This window comes from Aquarana catesbeiana, linkage group LG01 (genome assembly GCF_042186555.1).
Source record: "Aquarana catesbeiana isolate 2022-GZ linkage group LG01, ASM4218655v1, whole genome shotgun sequence".
Taxonomy (NCBI): domain Eukaryota; kingdom Metazoa; phylum Chordata; class Amphibia; order Anura; family Ranidae; genus Aquarana; species Aquarana catesbeiana.
Window position 1 is genome coordinate 515,163,530 of NC_133324.1, and position 20,053 is coordinate 515,183,582.

Here is a 20,053-nt window from a genome sequence, read left to right on the forward strand (position 1 = left end):
TTCCTGACAGCCAGCCTCTAATAGAGGGGCTGGCATAGTCTTATATATATGGGTTAACAAACCCTTTAATGCTCTCCTTGCCCGGCCTGTCAGGTTTGCCATGCCTTGGTAGGTTTGCAGTTGTGCCATACTCTTTCCATTTTCGGATGATGGATTGAACATATTTTATATTTTATAACCCCATCTCTGCTTTAAACTTCTCCACAACTTTATCCCTGACCTGTCTGGTGTGCTCCTTGGCCTTCATGATGCGGTTTGTTCACTAAGGCTCTCTAACAAACCTCTGAGGGCTTCACAGAACAGCTGTATTTATACAGAGATTAAATTACACACAGGTGGACTCTATTTACTAATTGGGTGACTTATGAAGGTAATTGGTTTCACTATATTTTAGTTAGGGGTATCAGAGCAAAGGGGACTGAATACAAATACACCATTTATTAATAGTTTTTTTTTTTATGTGGGTTTAGGGACACTTTAATACTAGAATCAACAACAATAAAAAGAAAAATTAATTAGAGCAAGTATGAAAAGAAAGACAGCATGTATGCAAAACGGTAAGAATGGTATTGTGCAAATGTGACCAGATTTGTCATGTGGATATCCAGTGGTTTACCTGCCGCAGATTGTTATGATTAGGCCTCATGCACACTGGGCTTAAAAAATGCCGCTTTTATAGACATTTGGTGGTTTCTTTCTGCCTGTAAAATGCACCTATAGCCACGCACACATAGCGTTTACAGGATTATTACAAGAGCAGCATTTACAGGCAGAAAAAAAGCTTATCACAATTGCATTCAGGAGAAGAGCTTTTTGGCGCGGAGTGCACATAAACATAGATCTATGTAGGCGCTAATGCTTTTTAATGGGCAGAATAAGCATAAACGCGCATGCAATACACAGCTTTTGTTGTGTTTTTTAACCACTGGCCGTACGCCCGCGGAATGGGTCCCCTGCGCAAATCACCGTAGCTGTACGGCAGGCGCTTCAAGGGGTATAGGGGGCGAGCGCACGCCCGCGGCGTCATTGAGAAGCCGATGTGCGTGCCCGGCAGCCGCAATGTCTACCGGACACCCGCGATCGCTCGTGACAGAGCAGGAAGGGGGGGATCTGTGTGTGTAAACACACAAATCCACGTCCTGTCAGGGGAGAGGAGACAGATCATGTGTTCCTAGTTATATAGGAACACTGATCGGTCTCCTCCCCTAGTCAGTCCCATCCTCCCACAGTTAGAACACACAGTGAGGGAATACATTTAACCCCTTGATCGCCCCGATAACCCCTTCCCTGTCAGTGACATTTATACAGTAATCAGTGGCAATTTATAGCACTGATCGCTGTATAAATGACAATGGCTTCAAAAAGTGTCAAAAGTGTCTGATCTGTCCGCTGCAATGTCGCAGTCACGATAAAAATCGCAGATCACCGCCACTACTAGTAAAAAAAAAAAAAAATTAATAAAAATGGAATAAATCAATAACCTATTTTGTAGGCGTTATAACTTTTGCGCAAATCAATCAATATACGCTTATTGCGATTTTTTTACCAAAAATATGTAGAATACAACACATCGGCCTAAACTGAGGGAAAAAGTTTTTTATTTAAAATCGGAATATTTATTATAGCATAAAGTAAAAAATATTGTGTTTTTTTCAAAATTGTCGCTCTTCTTTTTGTTTATAGAGCAAAAAATAAAAAATTGCAGAATCTATCAAATACCACCAAAAGAAAGCTATTTGTGGGAAAAAAAGGACGTCAATTTTGTTTGGATACAGCGTTGCACAACCGCGCAATTGTCAGTTAAAGCGACGCAGTGCCGTATCGCATAAAATGGCCCGGTCAGGAAGGGGGTAAATCCTTCCAGGGCTGAAGTGGTTAAGCAGCTGTTCTCCTACCACAAGAGGCATTCATAGAAGCTGAGCAAACGCTTAGTGTGCCTGTGGCCTTAAAGTATGCCTCTCATGCCGCACTATTCTGTGGACTGATCATTAAATGTTCTGAACCAATGTGCCTTTTGTAAACGTCTCTGTTTGCCTGTACTTGTGATGTTTGTATGTTGGTTAACCAACGATTGTCATTAAAAAAAAACTTTTTGAAAATAAAATCTGATTTAAACAAAATAGCCTGTGCAATTCGATTAAAAGAGCTCTAATTATAACAGTGAACCTACACTTCAAGATTACTTTATTCAGCTTTTGCAGGCAACATGGTGCAATTATGTCCTAAAAACTGCATGCCAGAGTGAAAGATGTAGGCATGGAATTCACGCTGTTGCTAATCCCACAAACTCATGTGACTGTTCTTTGTAAGGGAGGGAAAGAGGAAAACAATCAAAAGTACACCCTTTAGTTCATTAAGGTGTTTTTATCAACTACGGTAAATTCATTTAACTGACCTTCAAGTAGTTCGATTCTACCCCGATCACTAATTGTGATCTCATCCTTAGGTTTTGCAGAGGATGACCATCTTTGTGTGCTTCCTGGAAGACATTTGCAATGGCAATTAGTAGGAAAAGTGGAAGTAGCATGACAAAGATATTCACTGAATTGTATTTTATTATTAAAGTGTATGTATAGCTATTTTTTTTTTACATTTTAGGATTTATAGAAGATTTAGAACCCATGTCAAATTTTTATTATTGTTGTTTAAGTTTTCACTTGATAGATTTCCCCTCTCTTTTTGTCCTAATGGCCAGTCACGGAAACAGTAAATGAACGGAAATGCAGTGTTTTATAGATATCATCAGAAGAAGAGTGAAAAGAGACATAAAGATAGGGCACATCTAAGTACTTGTTCACACTTGACTAAATTTCTAACGTTCAACAAACGCTCCTATAGCATTTGTATGGAGTTAGTATGGGAGTCAGACAGGCGTAAGTTAAAAACGCTCCCCAAGGCAGTTTTGAAGCGTTTGATGAGCGTTAAAACTGCACCACAAATACCTTTTCCATTACATTAAATGAACGAATCTTAACGCCCCGCAACTGCCTGCCAGAGCATTTTCGAGGCGTTACCATAGACTTGAAAGGCTTCAAGCGCCTCCTGACTCGACATGAGGCTTCCACTTTGAAGCAACGCGACGCTAACGCTTAAGTGTGAGCAGCACAATGTTCTGTTTATTGTATCTTGTGCACAGGCGTTAGAGGGGCCTTTTTAACGCTTCTCAAACGCCTGCTCCTAATGCCAGTGTGAACTCAGCCTAATGCCCTGTACACACGATCGGACATTCCGACAACAAAATCCATCGGATTTTTTCCAACGGATTTTGGGCCAAACTTGTCTTGCATACACACGGTCGCAAAGTTGACGTAAAACACATACATCGGGACTATAAACGGGGCAGTAGCCAATAGGGTTAGTCTCTTAATTTATCCTGAGCATGCGTGGCACTTTGTGCATCGGATTTGTGTACACACGATCGGAATTTAAAGACGGGATTTTGTTTTCTGAAAATTTTATATCTTGCTCTCAAACTTTGTGTGTCGGAAATTCCAACGGAAAAAGACCAATGGAGCCCACAGACGATCGGAATTTCCGACAACACAATCCAATCGCACTTTTTCCATCAGAAAATCCGACCGCGTGTACAGGGCATAAGAGTGCCAGTTCAAACAGGCTTGAATAATAGAAATATTAGTTTATAACATATGGAGTCCAGTGTTCACAGAGATTTTCAACCACAGATATTGATGCCAGGTGTAATGTGCCACAGCTCAAGTGCTGATTGTTGATGTAGGTCCATCCATTCAGCTCGATTACACAAATAGAGATCTTCGAATTAAAAAAAAAACAAAAAAAAAAACACCTTGTTACAACTGAAAGAACCTACTCCAAGCTGGTTGGCATTTAGACAGACACTGGATCATTAGCCAATTTTGTTTAGTCTCTCGGAATGTTGTCATTCCGTAGAGGTATTTTATACACCGATCAGCCATAACATTATGACCACCCACCATAACCTATTAAAGCTTGGACTCCACTAGACCGCTGAAGGCGTGCTGTGGAATCTGGCACCAAGCTGTCAGTAGCAAATCCTTTAAGTTGCAAGGTTCCATGGGTCAGACTTGTTTCTTCGGCACATCCCACAGATGGGTCGATTGGATTAAGTTCTGAAGAATTTGAAAGCCAAGTCAACATCTCAAAATTGTTGCTGTGTTCCTCAAACCATTCTTGAATTCATTAGACCAGGCCACCTCCTTCCATTGCTCTGTAGTCAAGTTCTGATGCTCACGTGGCTATGGTAGTCTGCATCTATGCAGCCCCACCCAATGCACTGTGTGTTCTGACACCTTTCTATGTTTAAGTTACACCATTTACATTATCCCTTCTCTTTCTGTATGTGAATGATGGCACTGTATTTATTTTAAAGTGTTTGTTAACCCAAAAAAATAAAGATCCTGTTCCTTTAAAGCCCCCTGTATCACCTGAAATACCTGGCTGATCCTGCCAGTTTCTGCCCTCCCCTATGTACTTTGACCACAATATATCAGGGCTGCTGAGCCCTGACACCGTTGTCAGTAGGGTTGCACTGATACCACTTTCTTAAGACCAAGTACAAGTACCGATACTTTTTTCAAGAACATGCCGATACTTTTTTTTAATGTCATGTGACAGTGGCATCAATATGCAGCACTGATGACGCGTGGACTGTGGGGTGTTGGGAGAAGCTTGTTTATTGAAATGTATACTGAGAGATCGGTGATTGTAACTCCCCCCCAGCACCGCACCGATCGTCCCTGACTGTCCAGGTATTGGATTAAGCATCAGTGCATTTGCCTGAGTACAAGTGCTCGGTATCGGAGCAACCCTAGTTGTCAGCATATGTGCCTCCGTCATCTGCAGCCCTGCTCTGTGTCTCCTGTGTCCTCGCCTCCATCCTCTCCCCCCTCCCCTCTCTGACTGCCTACTCCGTGTCCACGCCGCCCCGTTCCTTGCTGCTGCTCAAATTAGGATAACGTTACGTTATCCTCTTTGTTGATTCATCTAATGTCCCCCTGTGACTGTGCTTTATTAAAAATGTAGCTATATACAGTGCCTTAAAAGTATTCATAGCCCTTGAAATTTTCCACATTTTGCCATGTTACAACTAAAAACGTAAATGTATTTTATTGGGATTTTATGTGATAGACCAACACAAAGTGGCACATAATTGTGAAGTGGAAGGAAAATGATAAATGGTGTTCAACATTTTTTACAAATAAATATATGAAAAGTGTGGCATGCATTTGTATTCAGCCCCCTTTACTCTGATACCCCTAATTAAAATCTAGTGGAACCAATTACCTTCAGAAGTCACCTAATAAACAGAGTCCACCTGTGTCTCATTTAATCTCAGTATAAATACAGCTGTCCTGTGAAGCCCTCAGAGGTTTGTTAGAGAACCTTAGTGAACAAACAGAATCATGAAGGCCAAGGAACACACCAGACAGGTCAGGGATAAAGTTATGGGGAAGTTTAACGCAGGGTTAGGTAATACAAAAATATCCCAAGCTTTAAACATCTCACAGAACACTGTTCAATCCATCATTCGAAAATGGAAAGAGTATGGCACAACTGCAAACCTACCAAGACATAGCTGTCCACCTAAACTGACAGGCTGGGCAAGGAGAGCATTAATCAGAGAAGCAGCCAAGAGGCCCATGGTAACTCTGGAGGAGCTGCAGAGATCCACAGTATAGGTGGAAGAATCTGTCCACAGGACAACTATTATTCGTGTACTCCACAAATCTGGCCTAAATGGAAGAGTGGCAAGAAGAAAGCCATTGTTCAAAGAAAGTCCCGTTTGCAGTTTGCGAGAAGCCATGTGGGAGACACAGCAAACATGTGGAAGAAGGTGTTCTGGACAGATGAGACCAAAATTGAACTTTTTGGCCTAAAAGCAAAACGCTATATGTGGCAGAAAACTAACACTGCACATCACCTTGAACACACCATCCCCACCGTGAAACATGGTGGTGGCACCATCATGTTGTGGGGATGTTTTTCTTCAGTAGGGACAGGGAAGCTGGACAGAGTTGATGGGAAGATGGATGAAGCAAAATACAGGGCAATCTTAGAAGAAAACCTGTTCAAGTCTGCAAAAGACTTGAGACTGGGGCGGAGGTTCACTTTCCAGCAGGACAATGACCCTAAAAACATACAGCCAGAGCTACAGTGGAATGGTTTAGATCAAAGTATGTTCATGTGTTAGAATGGCCCAGTCCAGACATAAATCCAATTGAGAACCTGTGGCAAGACCTGAAAATTTCTGTTCAAAGATGCTCTCCACCCAATCTGACAGAGCTTGAGCTATTTTGCAAAGAAGAAAAGGGCAAAAATATCACTCTCTAGATGTGCAAAGCTGGTAGAGACATACCCAAAAAGACTTGCAGCTGTAATTGCAGTGAAAGGTGGTTCTACAACTTATTGACTCAGGGGGGCTGAATACAAATGAATACATATTTATTTGTAAAAAAAAATTGAAAACCATTTATCATTTTCCTTCCACTTCACAATTATGTGCCACTTTGTGTTGATCTATCACATAAAATCCCAATAAAATACATATTCTTGGTTGTAACATGACAAAATGTGGAAAATTTCTAAGGGTACGAATACTTTTTCGAGGCACTGTACCTTGTTTACTGAGCGCAGATCGGCGATCACGTGACATGTCGCCTCTCTCTTCTCTCGCATGACAGCTGCAGCTGGCAGATCCGCCTCTCTCCTCCCGAATGATGTCAGCGGGGGATCCTCGGCCCTGCCTGCTGCATCTGTCGAGAGAAGAGAGGCGGCATGTCACGTGATCGACGATCTGCGATCAGTAAACAAGGTATATAGCTACATTTTTAATAAAGCACAGTCACAGGGGGGCATTAGATGAATCAACAAAGAGTATAATAACAAACACTAATGGAAAAAAAAAAAAAAAAAAAAAAGTACCCTTTTTCCTTTTTCTCTAAATATACAGCTGTCACATTACCCAGCTCTTTCCCAGCCTTTCTGCAGGGAAACATAAGCAGGAAGAGCTTCTAGTCCTCTGCTGCTGGCCACATATCCAAAGAAAAAAAAAAATAAAACAGCCTTGGGATACAGAGTAAAAATAAATAATTAATATAAATAAGCCGTTTTAAATCACCATACAAATATATATTTGTAATCAAGTCCTTTTTTTTACCAGAAAATTTACCTTTTTTGGCAATGCGTTACTTTAACTGAGAATTGCGCGGTCGTGCAACGCTGTACACAAATTACATTTATATACCGTATTTATCTGCATATAACACACACTTTTTTCCCCTGAAAACAGTGGGTAAACAGTGCCTGTGTGTTATACGTCAATACTATGGTTTTCTTCTCTGGGAGAGTGCTGTCTGCATAGTCTAAAGTTGATATAAAAAATCTCTTGCCAGCCAATTCTCCCACAGCGCTCCTCCTGTGTCAGTGTCATAAAACAAAGCTTGTAAATATCTCAATAGCTCAGTTTTTTCTGGCTGCTCTCTTCCTCTCGCTCCTCCTCCTCCTAGCTTTAGATTGGAGGAGGATAGCGGTCACATGACCATCTATGTAATGTCAGAGAGAGCAGTTATGTGACCAGGTCAGTGGCAAATACGACGGTAAAGCGTGCGCTAAAAATAGCGGCGCTGTGCCGCCGACGCCGCCCCCGCCCCAGTGTGAAAGGGGCCTTAAACTTCCCTCTTAAAATTGGGGTGCATGTTATACGCCGATAACAGGTAATTTTTTTTTCTCCCCACAAATAGAGCTTATATTTGGTGGTATTTGATCACCACTAGGTTTTTCTTTTTATTGTTTCTTGCTCTAAATAAAAAAAAGACAGAAAAAGGTGAAAAACAAACAATATTTTTTGCTTTCTGCTATAGAACATATCCAAAAAAATGCAAATAAAATGTCTTCATAAATTGATGCCAATATATATATTCAGCTTTATATTTTTGGTAAAAAAAAATCCCAATAAGTAATGTTATTGGTTTACATGAACGTTTTAGCGTCTACAAACTATGGTATATACTGTATACTGGAATTCTTTTTTTTACTAGTAACAGAGGCTTCTTACCACGTGATCAGCTGTGACCAATCACAGCTGATCATCGCGAGAACCAGGAAGTAAACGGTTTGCACTGACAGGGAGAGCTGATCGGCGGCTCTGATTATCACACTGATTGTCAGCACAGCCCTCATTATATGTACTCATAAGCTGCCAATCAGTACCCACTCAGTGCCCCACCATAACCCCTGCCAGTGCCCAATAAAGTGTCAATCAGTGCCCACCATAGTGCCAATTAGTGCCCAGCATTAACACCTGTCAGTACCTGCCCAATTAGTGCTGCCCATCAGTGCCATCTATTAGTGTCCATCAGTGCCGCCTGTCAGTGACCATCAGTGCCACGATCAGTGCCCAATGCTGCATATCAGTGCTGCCTATCAGTACCCATCAATTCTACATATCAGTGCCTCCTCATCAGTGCCAACTCTTTAGTGCCCATCGCTGCCAACTCATCAGCGCCTGTCAGTGAAGGAGAAAACCAAATTTTATAGCAAAAACGTCGGTCTTTTTTAGTTTGTTTAGCAAAAAAAAAAAATCGCAGAGGCGATCAAATACCACCAAAAGAAAGCTCTATTTGTGTGTAGTAAATGATAAAAATTTAGTTTGGGTACAGTGTTGTATGACTGCGCAATTGTCATTCAAAGTGCGACAGCGCTGAAAGTTCAAAATTGTCCTGGGCAGGAAGGGGCGAAAGTGCCTGGTATTGAAGTGGTTAAAGTGACACTTAAGGGTCGGGGTTTTTTTTTTTTTTTTTTTTTTAAATAACAAACATGTCACACTTACCTCCACTGTGCAGCTCGGGTTGCACAGAGTGGCCCCGAACCTGGTCTTCTGGGGTTCCTCGGCGGCTCTCGTGGCTCCTCCCTGCATCATATAACCCCCTGGGAGAAGCCCTCTCCCAGGGGGTTACCTTGCAGGCGTGCTCCCGAGTCCAGGATTCGGCATCCATAAAGGCCAAATGCAGGACTCGGTCCCGCCCCCGCATCATTGGATTTGACTGACAGCAGCGGGAGGCCAATGGCTACGCTGCTATCAATCTATCCAATCAAGAGCCGAGAACCCCCTGCAGAGAGAGCGTGTCCCCGTGGGACAAGTTCGAGGGTTCAGGTAAGTAAAAACAGGGGGGGGGGGCTGGGGATCCGGTCACGGACAGGTGTTTTTTTACCATTATGACCCTTTACAACCCCTTTAAACTCCACTCCTTTGGTCTCTGTGGCTGTACTCTTTGCTGGTTCCCATACTACCTATCCCAGCTCCTTCAGTGTCACTCACAACTCTACTTCCTCCTCTCCTCTTCCTTTCTCTGCTGGGGTCCCCCAAGGTTCTGTTCTTGGACCTCTCCTTTTCTCTCTACACCACCTCCCTGGGTCAGTTGATTGCCTCCCATGGCTTTCAATATCATCTCTACGCTGACACCCAAATCAATCCCTCCACCCCCCAGCTCTCTCCATCTTTCTCCTCACGCATCACCAACTTACTTGCAGACATATCAGTCTGGATGTCACATCGTTTCCTCAAATTCAACCTATCCAAAACCGAGCTCATGATATTTCCTCCCTCAGGTGCCACTTCCCCTGATTTCTCGGTCAATATCAACGGCTCAGCTATCAACTTGTCCCCGACCAACGCCAGGGTCCTAGGTGTAATCCTGGACTCTGAACTAACCATTTTGGCCCCACATCCTATCACTATCCAAAAATTGCCGCCTCAACATCTCCAAGATACACCTCTGCCAATGTCACCACAAAGCTTCTAATCCACTCCCTAGTCATCTTCCACCTTGTCCACTGCAACTCCCTCCTCATTGGTTTACCTCTGAATAGGCTATCCCCTTTCATCAGTCCATCATGAACGCTCTTGCCAGGCTCATCCACCTCGCAAACCGCTCAGCGTCTGCTATACCCCTCTACCAATCCCTCCATTGGCTGACACTCTGTCAATTAATTAAATTCAAGATACGAACTATAACTTACAAAGCCATCCACAACCTGGCTCCCAGCTACATCACTAAACCAGTCTCAAAATGCCTGCCTAATCGTTCTCTTCGCTCCTAAGACCTCCTGCTCTCAAACTCACTTGTCACCTCATCTCATGCTCGCCTTCAGGACTTCTCCAGAGCCTCTCCCATCCTCTGAAATGCTCTACCCAAATCTGTCCAATTTTCTCCTACTTTATCCACTTTCAGACGATCCCTGGAAATGTATCTATTCAGAGAAGCCTATCTGGCCCCCAACAACTGTACATTTTTTATCTCCTCCATCAGCACCCCCCACACACACACACACACACACACACACAGCTATTACCTCTTGCATCTCTTGACCTTTCCTCTTAGATTGAAAGCTCTAAGAAGCAGGGCCCTCTGATTCCTACTGTGTTAAAGTGTATTGTATTTGTACTGTCTACCCTCAAGTTGTAAAGCGCTGCGTAAACTGTTGGAGCTATATAAATCCTGTATAATAATAAAAAAAAAACACAAACAGTATTTAGTAAAAATATACAGATTTATTGAACATTCATACCAACCAACGACATCAGAGTGGAACTAAAAACAAACACACACATATATTGGGAGCAGAAATGGAAACAGCTGAAAAAAAAGCCCAAAAACTGTCAGACAGAACGTACAACACGTTTCGAAAAAACAAATTGCAGATCTTCAGGGACAGAGCCGCGCACAGGCATCAGACCAGACTATATGGATCACTGGCTGTCACTATCTTCCTGGTCTGATGCCTGTGCGCGGCTCTGACGGACATATCTTTTCATTATTGAGTTATGAACTATCTCTGTATGGGTGGAGCACTAACACTTGTGGTCAGTATGCTCACCTGTGATTCTGCTTTTGTTAGAATATGTATGTATACTGTTCTGTTCATATCTGAAATGTTAGATGCTGTATATCTTTGCCTCCATGTATATTTCTGATGATATCTATTTTGTTATCATAGATATAAGCTACAGATTTGGAACTCGTAAGCTCTCTGGCCCTGAAGATCTGCATTTTGTTTTTTCAAAATGCGCTGAACGTTCTGTTTTTGGGCTTTCTTTTCAGCTGTTTCCATTTCTGCTCCCAATACATGTGTTTGGAGTTTTTATTTCCATTCTGAGGTCTTTGATTGGTATCAATGTTCAATAAATTTGTATATTTTTACTAAACACTGTTTGTGGTCCGTTTAACCACTTCAGCCCCAGAAGACCCTCAATGACCAAAGTACTTTTTACAATTTAGCACTGCGCTGCTTTAACTGGTCATTGCGCGGTCATGCAATGTTGTACCCTAACGAAATTTGTGCCCTTTTTTTCCCCCACAAATTGAGCTTTCTTTTGATGGCATTTGATTGCCTCTGTGATTTTTATTTTTTTTAAACAGAAAAAAACGAAAATTTGGGAAAAAAAATTATATTTTTTACTTTGTTATTAAAAAATCCAATAAACTCAATATTAGTCATACATTTAGACCAAAATGTATTCAGCCACATGCCTTTGGTAAAAAAAAAGTCAATAAGCGTATATTTATTGGTTTGCACAAAAGTTATAGTGTCTACAAACTAGGGTACATTTTCTGGAATTTACGCAGCTTTTAGTTTATGACCGCCCATCTCATTTCTTGAGGTGCTAAAATGGCAGGGCAGTACAACCCCCCCCAAATGACCCCATTTTGGAAAGTAGACACCCCAAGGAAATTGCTGAGAGGCATGTTGAACCCACTGAATTTTTTTTTTTTGTCACAAGTGATTGAAAAATGACAAAAAAAAATTACAAAATTTACACAAAGTTGTCACTAAATGATATATTGCTCACACATGCCATAGTTATATGTGGAATTACACCCCAAAATACATTCTGCTGCTTCTCCTGAGTACGGGGATACCACGTGTGAGACTTTTTGGGATCCTAGCCGCATACAGTACCCCGAAAACCAAGAACCGCCTTCAGGATTTCACTCCTCACTATCTATCACAGTTTTGAAGGCCATCATTTGTGGGGGTTTTTGTGCTATCTTGACATTTTATGGCCTCCGAAACTGTCATAGGTAGCATGGAAGTGAAATCACCATTTTACACCCTTAGAAAGCCTGAAGGCGGTGATTGATTTTCGGGGTCCTGTACACGGCTAGGCTCCCAAAAAGTCTCACACATGTGGTACCCCCGTACTCAGGAGAAGCAGCAGAATTTATTTTGGGGTAAAATTTCACATATGCCCATGGCATATTTGAGCAATAAATCATTGACAACTTTGAGCTTAAAAAAAAATAAAAAGTTTGTAATTTTCCCGAAACTTGTGGCAAAATATAAAAAATATTCCATGGACTCAACATGCCTATCAGCAAATAGCTTGGGGTGTCTACTTTCCAAAAAGGGGGTTATTTGGGGAGTTTTGAACTGTCCTGGCATTTTATGCATAACATTAGAAGCTTATGTCACACATCACCCCCACTTGAAGACAAAGCCCTTTCTGACACTTTGTTTACATGAAAAAATATTTATTTTTTACTAGAAAATTACTTTGAACCCCCAAACATTATATTTTTTTAAAGCAAATGCTCTACAGATTAAAATGGTGGGTGTTGCAATTTTTTTTTTCCCCACACAGTATTTGCGCAGCGATTTTTCAAATGCAATTTGTTCTTGGAAAAAAAAAAAACACTTTTTTTTAGTTTTAATGCACTAAAACAAACTATATTGCCCAAATGTTTGATGAAATAAAAAATGATGATCCTATGCCGTGTACATGGATACAAAACACGACATGCTTTAAAATTGCACACAAACGTGCAGCGGCGACAAACTACATACATTTTTAAAAGTCTTTAAAATCCTTTACAGGTTACCACTTTAGATTTACAGAGGAGGTCTACTGCTAAAATTACCTGCCCTCGATCTGACCTTCGCGGTGATACCTCACATGCATGATGCAATAATTGTTTACATGACACCAGACCAGCGCTTGCATTCGCCTTTGCGCGTGAGCATGGTGGGACGGGTGATTTTTTTTTTTTTTTTTTTAAACTGTTCCTATCATTTTTTATCATCACTTTTATTGGTATCTCAGGGAATGTAAATATCCCCTATGATACCAACAGGTAGTGACTCTTTTTTGTAAAAATTGTGGTCTATTAGACCCTAGATCTCTCCTCTGTCCTCAAAGCATCTGACCACACCAAGATCGGTGTGATAAAATGCTTTCCCAATTTCCCAATGGCGCTGTTTAACCACTTCCCGCCCAGCCCATAGCAGATGACGGCCGGGCGGTGGTTCAGTTATCCCGACTGGGCGTCATATGACGTCCAGCAGGATAACATGCCGCGGTGCGCATCGCGGCAATCGGTGGATCGGTGTGTCAGTATGCCCATCAGTGCCGCCTATCAGTGCCCATCATCAGTGCCCATCAGTGTCACCTCATTGGTGCTACCTCATCAGTGCCCATCAGTGCAGCCATATCAGTGCCCGTCATTGAAGAAAACGTACTTATTTCCAAAAAATTTTAACAGAAACAAAGAAAAACTTGTTTTTTTTTTTAATTTTCGGTCTTTTTTTATTTGTCGCACAAAAAATAAAAACCGCAGAGGTGATCAAATACCACCAAAAGAAAGCTCTATTTGTGGGAACAAAATGATAAAAAAAATTGTTTGGGTACAGTGTTGTATGACCGCACAATTGTCATTCAAACTGCGACAGCGCTGAAAGCTGAAAATTGGCCTGGGCGGGAAGGTGTCTAAGTGCCTGGTATTGAAGTGGTTAAAAAACCTAAGTCATGAAATGCTTGTAGCCTTGATCAGCTCTATGGTCAGCTGGAGGAACCACCAGCTACATTCTCGGGTTCCCTGTTGGGACAGGAGAGCCAGAGAAAACCACAGAAGACTGTGGGGGGGGGGGGCATTCCCTCCCACTGTTTGTAAAAGCAGTCTAGGGGCTAATTAGCCGCTAGGATTGCTTTTACATGAAAGTCGACCGCTGGCTGAAAAGAATGATACCTAAACCTGCAGGCATCAGTCTGGTATAACCACTCAAAGTCCAGCAACATACCAGTACGTTGCTTGTCCTTGTTGGGCATATATTATAATGTTCTTTTTATCATGCAGCCTGTGGGCTGAACAAAAAAAAAGATTGATCAGTGGGTAAGCTCACCATTAGAATACCACTCTTCATCACTTCTAATGATAGGCATATATGCACCATTTTTTTTTTTTTAACTGTGGTGGTGAAATCACCTCCTACAGCGCTGGAGTTGCTGATTTATGTATCGTGAGAGCAAACGCTGTGGCGGTCAAGATAAATAAATCAGTGCTTCAGCTGAATGGCGTACCTGAAAAGCAAACAATAGTAACGATAAAACATTAACTCAATAAAAACAACTTGTTTTTTTTAACGCAATCTGTGGCTAAAAAATATATGGGGGCAATCCGCCCCTAATGTTAGGAGAAAATTGCTCCTTCCCCCCTTGCCCCCATGCTTCGGCATACATGCTCTTTTTTTAATTGCGGTGGTGAAATCACCTCCTACAGCGCTGTAGTCGTGGCTTTATGTATGGTGTGAGCAAACGCTGTTGCCGTCAGAATACATAAACCCGTACTGCAGCTGAATGGCATACCTGCTAAGCAAACGATGGTTAACAATAAAACAAAGCAACATTACAGTATAACAGTAAAACATACCATACCTGCAAAGCAAATACAAAAAAAAAACAACATAGTAAAAACAAAACATTATAGTTCTAAAATACAGTAACAATAGAGAGTGAACAATAGAGAGAAGAAAAATAAAACCACAACTATTTTTGGCTTTTTTTTTGTGTGTTTTTGTTTTTTTTGCACTTTTATATAAACTGTAAACTGTTAACGTTCCAGATTAGGGTCTCTTAAAATGTGATGGCCATCTCATCTTTTGAGACCCTGTGTACTGTGCCCTAGGACTGTGCAATGCTGTACCCTATGTTAATACTCCACTAGTGTGTGGTAGCGTTTGAAACAGTCACCAATGCAGAGACCAGGTTGTTCAGGACAGGAGAGCTAATAAAAGCGGGTGTGTCACGCCTAAATCCGCGTTTTCTGCAAACACGACATCTTCTTTGGGGATTTCTTTAGGAAGGGGTACCAGGGAAGACATACGGAAAATGGCTCTCATGCAGCCGCCTCACTGCATTTGCGTTGGGAAGGTGGGCCACAGCACCGTCTGGAAACAGAAGGGCTGTGATGATCTCGTCCTGAAATTTAAGGAAGGATCCAGTTCGTTCTGAAGCTTAGTATAGCACATAAGCATTCAGCAGAGCCAATTGGAATAAATATACAGATAATTTTTTGTACCAGCGTCTGGCCTTATGGGCAATTAGGTATGACGCCAACAACTGGCCGTTGAGGTCCACCCCTCCCATGTTAACCCTTTGAGGACCATTATTAATGATTACCGTCATTAATATAAAAATAATTATATTTTTTTTCCCTTTAAGAATGTATTTGAACAATAAATAAAACCATTTCCACACTTGTGTCATTTTTGGGGGAAGAATTATGGCACGGGTCAAATGTGTCCTTATGGTCCTCAAGGGAGGCAAGGTTGCAAGCATTGTCTGTTTCTGGAACTTTAAATTTATTTTACAATGAATTCTAAAGAAGGTCATAATAAATTGAGTCAAATTCTGCTACTCTTAAACTATTTTGACATTTATTTAGATACTTGCTCGAAACAATTTCAACGATAACATGTATTGATGTACATATGCTAACAGCCTCATGGTAGGCCAAAAACGTATGCATCAAGGTACTGTCACTGTCTCAAAATGCAAAAATCTCAATATGTGATAGCCTAACAGTTCAGGCTATGATAGTCGGCAAAGCAGTTGCGTGTCTTTGTGTAACAAAGGTGCACGTTACATGTGTCTCAGAGGCTGTCCGTGCAATTTTCATTCCCATATTTGGCACATTGTTTGCTTCTATCGCTTCTAATCATGGAATCTTTTGGCTTTGGTCCTGGAAGGACACTTCGTGAACATCTGACTGGCGCTGATGGAGCTTTTCTTTATCTGTTGGAGTATCCACCCACCAGACTCCTTGCTATCATCTGCCGATATTCCAGTGGTGTAATCGCTTTGTACTCTCTTCATTTGCTTGTATATAAATGCAGTTACTGCTTACAGCAATATCTAGGAGGTCAAATAAAATCCTCAAATAAAACTTTATTTTTGACTTCCGACCTGTCTCATAGGACACTTTCTTCTGATCCATCAGGTCCACACCCCCCATGTACTTGTAAATAGTAACAATGGATGGACATGGAATATGCAGCTTTTCTGCACATCCGTCATATCATCCTTTTTGCATGTAAGGAAATTTGACAACAGTGTTACTGATCTATTGTCCATCCATTTTACACATGTGACGCCATTTGCACTGATAGTATCCACATCTCCTCCTTTAATTTCTTTGTCAGCGTTCAAGTTTTTGGGCATATTTTTTTGTCCACACGAACTGTGCCACAAAGGTAGATCTTCTTCTGCAACATCTCATATTGCAGCAGTGGAGAATTTTAAAAAATTGTCGATGAAAACCTGACAGCATAGCTGTTCTAGTTGTTTTGTCAGACACAGAACATGGTCTTGGAGAGAGTGTCATTGTTATGCTGTTTTTCGTCCAGTATAGATGTCAAACTGATAAAGGTAGCCTGAGATAGCATTACATCTGCACTATAGCTTGAATCCCCATTTCACATGCTTATTTCTGATGTACTGCTTCATGATGTTTTGACCTTTATATTTTATCATGTGCTCATCAATCGACTGTTTGCTTAGATTTCTCGCAGCCTGGAAGCATCGATTGAAGTGCTCGATCAATGGACGAACCTTGAAAGCTCTATCACACTGGGGATGAGATCTAGGTAACATGTCCTCATTATTTGCAAAGTGCAAAGCAGAGCAAATTGCTTCAAATCGAGCACGACTCATTGTATTTGCTATAAATGGTACCTAAAGATCTGGCTGAGTAATGGCGGAGTCATCTAATTTCAAGTTCACTTGTCCATAGTCATATTCAGTAGTGTTTGTTATGACTTTAGTTGCTCCCCTTTTCCACCTAAAGTCAAAACCAGTGATCACTGACTGAGTTTTTGAACTAGATCTTGACTTTTTCGGCAGAGGCAGTTGCTCTCCTTCTTCGGAGTTCACTGCTGAAGTCTGGAGTGTACATTTACGTTTCAGTAAGCCATAGAACATCAAAGGTTTGACAGGTAGAGCTGTACAAGCTAGGTTTGTGCTAGAGATGGGTTCAGTTGATGATGAAGGATCAGGATGCTCTATGATCACTTCCTGGGTAACACTGTCAACAGCTTCAAGCAAGAAACTCCAATCTTCGTCATCGAGAGTGAGGTCCTCTTCATCACTGTGGTCGGCAAACAACAGCCGTTGTATATCCTCTTCACGTATTGTAAACAAGCGTTCACGCCGTGCCATCGTGTTTGAGGCCTTGCTAAGAACAGATGAACAATAGCGAATAAAATGGGTTACGACAGTTAGTGACTCTGCCACTTCATGTAGCTGAAGAAGTGAAAGCTTTCCTTCAGCTGCCTCCTGATGTACTGCTGTAATTAGATAATAATACTTGTGTAGTGAAAATGTCTCTTGTACTGCACACTTCAATCATACAGCAATGGGACAGCACTGTCCAACAAAACATACTTTTCTCACTGATGGCTAACTGACTTCAGTTATACAGAATTTCTTTGTGCTGCATCTCCTCACGCCCCCCTCCCTTCTTCTCAAATGGTTACAGAAGGGAGTGTAGCACATTATCTTGTCCCACTTATTCTGTACAAATTATCTTTTACTTTCTAACACTGCTATTGCTTAGCATAGCATTAGCTGTATGCCTGTGTACATCTAGTGTCATGCTGAATGATAGTTTTATCAGTTGCTGTTGAGTTCCAAGAGGTAAACCTGTACAGTAACTGGAAAACTGCTTTTTATCGAAGGTCCCTAAAGTTCCACAGAGCACAGATAAAGCACAGGCTGAATGACTTCTATACCTGTCCAAAGTTATTTGATAAACAACTCTGCATAGTGGCAAGGTTTCTTTAAGGTATGGTCCGTTGAGGACCATAGGGACATATGTGTCCCAAGGCAAAAAATGTCAGCCAAATTGGTTCAAATGAGAAAATCTCTCCAAAAAACATTTGCGGTCAAACACAAGTCTATCAACAAATATCAGATGATCCAATAACATCTGACTATTAAGTTCACTTTTTATGGAACGCCAAAAGAAGCAATTTTTTTTTTTTTTTTAAGTTCGTACACTTCATTTGCTGTAACTAAGCCATTTCATGAAATAACTGGCAAAAAGCTAGACCCATTTGTTGATAAGAACTAATATTTTGAATAAAAAAAAAAAAAAAAAAAAAAAGAAGTATTTTAAGTACTTAATCAGATGATACAGGCAATTAAAAACATGGGACAAATACGTCCCTTGGTCCTCAAAGGGTTAAGGTTGTATTCGTGGACAGAGGGGTTTCACCACAACACCAGTGGCCATAGGAATTTGGACAGTCGTATCTACCTGAAGGGAGGACAGAACGAAAACATTCCGTATATCCCTCCACTTCACTGCTAACAAATTATTACATTTCAAGCATGCTCCCCCCCCCCCCCCCCCGTCTAAGTCGGGACTCTACAAGCGTTGGGGGAAGCTCCGGCGATTAGATCGCACGGTGTCACATGCGCCAACTCCACAATCAAAAAGGTGACTAAAAAAAGTGTCACGCTTGTGTAATAATTGTCCACGTACAAGTGGTAGCCCTTTCCGAATAAGGGTGACACCAAGTCCCACATCATCTTACCAGCGCTCCCTATGTAGTCTGGGCAGTTCTCGGGCTCCACGTGACTATCTCTTCCCTCGTAAACCAAAAAACTATATGTATAGCCTGTTGCCCTGTCACAGAGCTTATACATCTTGACCCCATATCTGTCACGCTTGCTGGGAAGATACTGTTTGATAGACAAGCGGCCAGATAACTTAATCAGGAACTCATCAACGCAGACAACTTGATAGGAAGTAAACTAGGCAGCAAACTGTTGGATGAAGTGGTTTACAAGGGGACGAATTTTGTGGAGCCAATCATATCCAGGGTCACCCCGAGGACGACAGAGTTCATTGTTATTGAAATGCATGAACCGCAAGATCTGCTTTTATCTATTGTGTCCTGGTCATGGAGGCAGAGAACACAGGTATATGGTGAATTAGGTCAGTGGACATATAGGCCGCAACTCACTTTTTTTTAAAGGGGTTGTAAAGGTTTTTTTTGTTTTTTTTTAAATAACATGTTATACTTACCTCCACTGTGCAGCTCGTTTTGCTCAGAGTGGCCCCGAACATGGTCTTCTGGGGTCCCTCGGTGGCTGTCTCAGCTCCCCCCCCGCAAGAACTAAACACCTTTATGCGAGCTCTCTCGCATGGTGTTTAGTTCTTGCGGGCGCGCTCCTGTGATACAGCAGGCGGCTATAGCCGCTGACTGTATAACTCGGCCCCGCCCCTGGCGCGCCGCGTCATTGGATGTGATTGACAGCAGCGCGAGCCAATGGCTGCGCTGCTTTCAATCCATCCACTCTAGCCAATCAATGGCCAGGCTCAGCGGCGAAGAGGATGTCGGGAGCAAGCGCGGGACTTTGGAGTGGTCAGGTAAGTAAAATGGGGGGGCTGGCATTGTCGGATGTTTTTTCACCTTAATGCATAGGATGCATTAAGGTGAAAAAACGTGAACCTTTACAACCCCTTTAACTATGCCCATGAGGAGGGATAGGCCCAGAAAGGTTTTAAATTCGGAGACGTGATAGGTCTCCAACCTCTAGCCAGGGTCAACTGGGGATTAGCGGAGATGAATTGACCAACATACAAATTGCTTTGATCCACAACAGATCTATAGAGATCTTCCGTGAAAAGCAGCAAATAAAAATCAAGTGACGTAAAATTAACTGTTTCCACCTGAATTCCGGGTTGGCCAGTGAATGGGGGAAGTATGGGTGCTG

At 41.8% G+C, this 20,053-nt stretch overlaps 1 protein-coding gene and 1 long non-coding RNA gene across 4 annotated transcripts in view; both read right to left on the bottom strand.

The window, feature by feature from the left end:
* Positions 1–20,053, bottom strand: part of POLRMT (RNA polymerase mitochondrial) — a 287,623-nt gene that overhangs the window by 236,013 nt on the left and 31,557 nt on the right. For 2 of the 3 annotated variants that reach the window (XM_073594038.1, XM_073594037.1), the window contains exon 2: positions 2,396–2,479. The exons of the other annotated variant lie outside the window; for it this stretch is intronic. In XM_073594038.1, coding sequence (XP_073450139.1) covers positions 2,396–2,479 — 84 coding nt within the window. The remainder of the gene's footprint in view (positions 1–2,395; positions 2,480–20,053) is intronic. 3 annotated transcript variants of the gene reach the window in all.
* LOC141104219 (uncharacterized) lies at positions 15,982–18,582 on the bottom strand. The gene is made up of 2 exons (XR_012235481.1): positions 17,714–18,582; positions 15,982–17,616 (listed from the first exon to the last, which is right to left on the bottom strand). It is a non-coding gene; the product is annotated as an uncharacterized lncRNA (long non-coding RNA).